General features: G+C 45.8%; 1 protein-coding gene across 3 annotated transcripts in view; it reads right to left on the bottom strand.

Annotated features, from left to right (window-relative positions):
- Window positions 1-381: 381 nt before the first annotated feature.
- LOC310865384 (suppressor of fused homolog) overlaps window positions 382-6,000 on the bottom strand; it is a 79,991-nt gene continuing 74,372 nt past the window's right edge. For 2 of the 3 annotated variants that reach the window (XM_083774480.1, XM_083774479.1), the window contains 3 exons: window positions 4,374-4,405; window positions 3,166-3,281; window positions 382-1,815 (listed from right to left, as the gene is read on the bottom strand). In XM_083774480.1, coding sequence (XP_083630606.1) covers window positions 1,052-1,815; window positions 3,166-3,281; window positions 4,374-4,405 — 912 coding nt within the window. In that variant the 3' untranslated portion in view covers window positions 382-1,051. The remainder of the gene's footprint in view (window positions 1,816-3,165; window positions 3,282-4,373; window positions 4,406-6,000) is intronic. The other variant, XM_083774483.1, reaches the window with a different exon arrangement.

Here is a 6,000-nt window from a genome sequence, read left to right as displayed (position 1 = left end):
AGAGTACCAGTAAATGGGAGGCAGTGTTGTTTTTGTCGACTGAAAACTAAGACGAAATATGTCCGTCGACTACCTTTTTTCACTGACGAAAACTAAATGTAAACTAAATGAAAACTAAGCTATGACGACTAAAACTAAGACTAAGTATATCGACAATTTTGTCACGAAATAAAAACGAGACTAAAATGTTAGGAAGGGACTATAGTGGACAAGAGATCCAGTATAAGTCATTTTACACTTGGTTTGCATGCTGAAAATAGCCAATCTACAAGCTCACAACGCGTCGTGCTGCGATGCGTTGTGAGCTTGTAGATCGGCTATTTTCAGACGGCATCAAGGCCCACCGAAACACATGTCAGGCGACTAAATCGACTGTTGATTTAGTCGACTGCAATTTAGTCGACTAAAACTAGACTAACACTGATACATTCCAGGTGACTAAAATGTGACTAAAACTAAGTGAAAACTATTCAAGAGACTATGATGACTAAAACTAAAATAGAAATTTCCTGCCAAAAACAACACTGATGTGGGGGGGGGGGGGGGGGGGGGTGAGAAAAGCATTGAAACTTGAAAGAATCTTTCAGTAGACTGAAAAAGATAAAGAGAACACGAGAGGACTTAACGTGACCCCGTTTGAAGATTGAAGATCGGCAATTTTTTGGCGAAATATGAATCCTTTGATGCTTGTTGTGAACTTGTGACCACTTAAAAGGTATAGCGAAAATAACCGAGCTTTTTGTAGATCAGCATTTCCTTCCCGCTATATTATGAAAAATTTTGTGGTTTAAAAGCGGTTTACAAAATGCTCAGGGGAGACTGCCCGTAGTGTTGTGGTTTAAAAGCGGTTTACAAAATGCTCAGGGGAGACTGCCCGTAGTGTTGTGGTTTAAAAGCGGTTTACAAAATGCTCAGGGGAGACTGCCCGTAGTGTTGTGGTTAGAAGCGGTTTACAAAATGCTCAAGGGAGACTGCTCCTAGTGTTGTGGTTTAAAAGCGGTTTACAAAATGCTCAGGGGAGACTGCCCGTAGTGTTCTGGTTAGAAGCGGTTTACAAAATGCTCAAGGGAGACTGCCCGTAGAGTCGGTAGAAGTCAGGGTGGTGTCTGCGGCTCTGCGACGGCTCCATCCACTCCCTCATGGACAGAGCTGGCTGCCCCGACGACAGCGCCCCCTGGTGAGGGGGAGGGTACTCCTGAGAGCCCACCCAGGGGAAGGACTCCGACAGCGGGTACGGCGCCACGGGGCCGCGGCCGTGCGGAGGAGGAGGAGGAGGGGGCGGGGGGGCCCTGGAGCAGTAGCAGTTATCCAGAGAGCACACCAGGATCTTCCTCCCTCCGTACTGCGGCGGGAGCATGGCCTGCTGCGCGTGGGGGCCTCCGGTGGGCACGGCCGGGTAGTGGGGGCCTCCGGTGGGCACGGCGGGGTAGTGCGGCGCGGGAGGGAACAGGGACCCCGAGTGACGGCTAGAGGCGCCGGCCCCCAGAGCCGCCAAGCGCTGCTGGGCCGAGCTGTCCAAGACGTGGTGGTGGTGGCCGCCAGGGGGGCTGGGGCCCCCGGGGTGAGGAGCGGCCTGGGAGAGGGCCTCGACGGGGGGATACAACAAGGAGGAACCGCCACGCGGGTCTCCTCCTCCTAGGAAGGGCCGTTTGCCAGCGGAGGCGTGGAGGTGGTCCCCCGAGGGTCCAGGGTTACTCTCCTCCCCCGCAAACGCCACGCCGTGTTTTCTCTTCTCGGGTTCCGGAGCGGAGGCGACGCAGCCGCCGCTCTGCGACGACGGCACCACCTGGAGGACCGACGAGTCCCTGAATGGTTCTGATGAGAAAGCAGACGGACATAATGAGATATAGGTTTATTGATTGAACCGACGAGTCCCTGAATGGTTCTGATGAGAAAGCAGACGGACATATAGAGATAGGATCATTGATTGAACCGACGAGTCCCTGAATGGTTCTGATGAGAAAGCAGACGGACATAATGAGATATAGGTTTATTGATTGAACCGACGAGTCCCTGAATGGTTCTGATGAGAAAGCAGACGGACATAGAGAGATAGGATCATTGATTGAAACGATGAATCCCTGAATGGTTCTGATGAGAAAGCAGACGGACATAGAGAGATAGGATCATTGATTGAACCGATGAATCCCTGAATGGTTCTGATGAGAAAGCAGACGGACATAGAGAGATAGGATCATTGATTGAATGATGGTTCCGATTAGGGGTGCGCGATTATGAAATTCTGACCGATATCTGATTATTTGCAGGGTCATATCTGCCGATACCGATTCTGACCGATTCCGATATTATACAGAGGACCACAATGGAAACAAGCTTAGGCCCGGCCTAGGGGCTTATTGGCCCAAAGCCTGTTAATAAAGTATTCAATCAATCAATAAATAGCATATACTCTTTTCCAAGTGTCTGTTTAAAAAAAAGGATTGCTGGTGAAAACCGATTAAATAATCTGTATTATTTTTATTATTTTTTAATGGCCGATTCCGATTATGCTACCGATTAATCGTGCATCCCTAGTTCCGATGAGAAAGCAGACAGACATAGATAGATAGGTTCATTGATTGATTGATTGATTGATTTTATGTCCTCATTTGCTACCTATTGGTCAGTGTTGGGAAGTAACTTCGTACTTAGCATTACTTCCCCCAGTAGAGTAAGGGATTACTGCATAAGTACCCAAACAGTGGAATCGAGGGGTGAGTATGTAACTAACGTAAGGTTTGATCCCAAGCCATAAGTAAAGTAATATTATTACTTTTCAAACGAGTAATAAGTAAAGAGTAAGTAGCTATAGTAGGCCATTATTTCAGTGCATGCTTTTTTTAAACAAACAAACAATTTTGTAACCCATTTTTTCACCTAGTGCCAATTATCTAATGTAATCCTGGGCGCTACACTTCCTTTGCCAACCTGGGGGGGGGGCAGCGGACTGACCTCATGCTTCCTTCCATGCACGAGGAGTCCAAGCTGCTTCTGTTCACCTAACAGGGAAGAGTTTCCCCGGGCCGGACGTAGCGTGTGGAAGGAACACGTTATTCCGACCAGTGCATGATCAGTGCACGGTTTAAATTATCAGAATAGGAGCGAAAGCAGCGCTCAGACATGCAGTTTCCTGGTATCTTTATTTCCTCATTCATCTCGTCTCACCCTCCAGAACTTTACGCAAACTCTGTTCCCTCTTGGTGAGTTCTGACAGCAGGAGATGAGAGTTCAGCTGGCCCACTTTGTGGGGAGGGAGAGAACTGCCCAGGTACGCCTTTGACCTGGGAAAACACACACATGCGCACACACACGCACACGCACACACACACACACACACACACGCACACGCACACACACACACGCACACGCACACGCACACGCACACACACACAGACGATTACAATTTAGGCATTTAGCAGACGCTCTTAATCCAGAGCGATTTACATTAAGCAAGAACAAAAAGCATGGCAATACATCACATACATAAAAGTAGTTATCATGAAACATGCGTAAGCTAAGAACGTAAGAGTGGAATATCTATATAAAGAAACATACATATAAACTACACATACTATACTAGTATATACTATACAGTGCTATGACTACATAAAATGCAATTCTAGTGCTGTCTACAGTAGGTAACATGCTATAAGTCTGTATAAAATGCTATCTGAAGCCCAACACACACCGGGTGCGCAGCGACGCGGCAACGCCTGGAAAATAGAACAGTGGCGTATCGGAGCGTCAGGCGAGGCGTGAACGCCGCCGGTGTGGGATAGGTTCATTGAAGGAGGCGGCTGTTTTGACGTGCGGCGTTCGCAGACGGTGTGTGGGCACCTTAAAGGGACACTTCACCCTTTTTGCAAAAAAATACATGTTAATGACGTTTAGAAGCTTTAGAACACTTTCCTGGGGGTATTTATGTGTGTAATATGTGGTTTTAGATATTTTAGATTGTAGCAGTGAGCCCGTTGTCTCTGATGTCATGGACACTGGGCTCACTTCCTTCCTGGACTACATGTTGTCTCAGTAAGACAGCTCTCCCCCTATCCACAAGGAGGAGCAGTGCACCAAAGAATTATGGGAATTGTAGTCCAGGAAGGTAGTGAGACCAGTGTCCATGACATCAGAGACAACTGGCTCACTGCTACAATCTAAAATATCTAAAACCACATATTACACACATAAATACCCCCAGGAAAGTGTTCTAAAGCTTCTAAACGTCATTAACATATATTTTTTTGCAAAAAGGGTGAAGTGTCCCTTTAAGTCTACATAAGAGTCAATTTCCTACCGTGAGACACAGATTAGACCGACAAAAACATCATCCGGTAGTATCATTGTCAAACTACACAGAGTAATGGATTGCTTACCTGTCCAATAACAGCTGGTAGGGCTTCGTGTTCTGAAAGAGGCAATCACAAATTAGCCAATTAGGACCCGAGGCCGACTCTACAAATGCCTTCTGAAATCAGTAGTTCTCACAAAAAGACAAATGTTTTGAATAGCCAATGCAAAATAAGATCTCAGGTGCTTTCCCAGTTTTAAAGGGTTAGTTAGAAGAGAGATTCTCATGTCTTCTGTCTGAAATGTCTACAGATAAAACGGTGCATTTACAGTACATTAAAAGCACTCACATGGAGTCCCTCGTTTCATGACTGGTTTGTGGAGATATAGGCAAGGTTATGGCATATAGGAGATCTGACAGACTGGATGAATATATCCGGAAATGGGGAGGATACATAATACTGTCAGAGATCCCATTGATGGGGAGGATACATAATGCTGTCAGAGATCCCATTGATGGGGAGGATACATAATGCTGTCAGAGATCCCATTGATGGGGAGGATACATAATGCTGTCAGAGATCCCATTGATGGGGAGGATACATAATGCTGTCAGAGATCCCATTGATGGGGAGGATACATAATGCATATTGCTGTCAGAGATCCCATTGATGGGGAGGATACATAATGCATATTGCTGTCAGAGATCCCATTGATGGGGAGGATACATAATGCATATTGCTGTCAGAGATCCCATTGGTGGGGAGGATACATAATGCATATTGCTGTCAGAGATCCCATTGATGGGGAGGATACATAATGCATATTGCTGTCAGAGATCCCATTGGTGGGGAGGATACATAATGCATATTGCTGTCAGAGATCCCATTGGTGGGGAGGATACATAATGCATATTGCTGTCAGAGATCCCATTGATGGGGAGGATACATAATGCATATTGCTGTCAGAGATCCCATTGGTGGGGAGGACACATAATGCATATTGCTGTCAGAGATCCCATTGATGGGGAGGATACATAATGCATATTGCTGTCAGAGATCCCATTGATGGGGAGGATACATAATGCATATTGCTGTCAGAGATCCCATTGGTGGGGAGGATACATAATGCATATTGATGTCAGAGATCCCATTGGTGGTGTGAGCGCAATTCTTCCTTGAATACAGTGTAAATTAATATTACCCAGGTTCAATGGCATTGACTTAATTTATTTTTTCCCTTTTTATTTGTATTATTATTATATACTTTTTATTGTATGGTATTGTATTGTATTGTCTTGTCTGTATTGCATTATCTTTTCTGTAAAGGTTTCGTAGTGTCATGTATTTATTATTTTCTTGTCTAGTTTTGTTTCCTTTGTTGTCTTAATTGTTTGTAGGATTATTGCGAACGCAATGAGCACTAACTATGAGACCCTGCAGATCATGTCTGTCTGTGTGTGTGTGTGTGTGTCTGTCTGTCTGTCCCGCTGTGACACCACCCGCCCGCCACCAGAGGACGCAGCTGTAGCACACACACACACACACACACACACACACACACACACACACACACACACACACACACAAACAACCACACACACACACACACGAGCTGCGTTCGCTTCCCGCGTTTGCGCGTCTTACTTGTTCTATGTACATTCTCAGTTACTCCCTGTGACTGAACTGAAAAAGCAATAAAAATGTATTTGAA

The sequence above is a fragment of the Protomyctophum parallelum genome (assembly GCF_964188405.1).
Source record: "Protomyctophum parallelum genome assembly, chromosome: 10".
NCBI classification, from domain to species: Eukaryota; Metazoa; Chordata; class Actinopteri; order Myctophiformes; family Myctophidae; genus Protomyctophum; species Protomyctophum parallelum.
The sequence above is the reverse complement of the archived record's forward strand: the minus strand, read 5'-3'. Positions and strand labels throughout refer to the sequence as shown.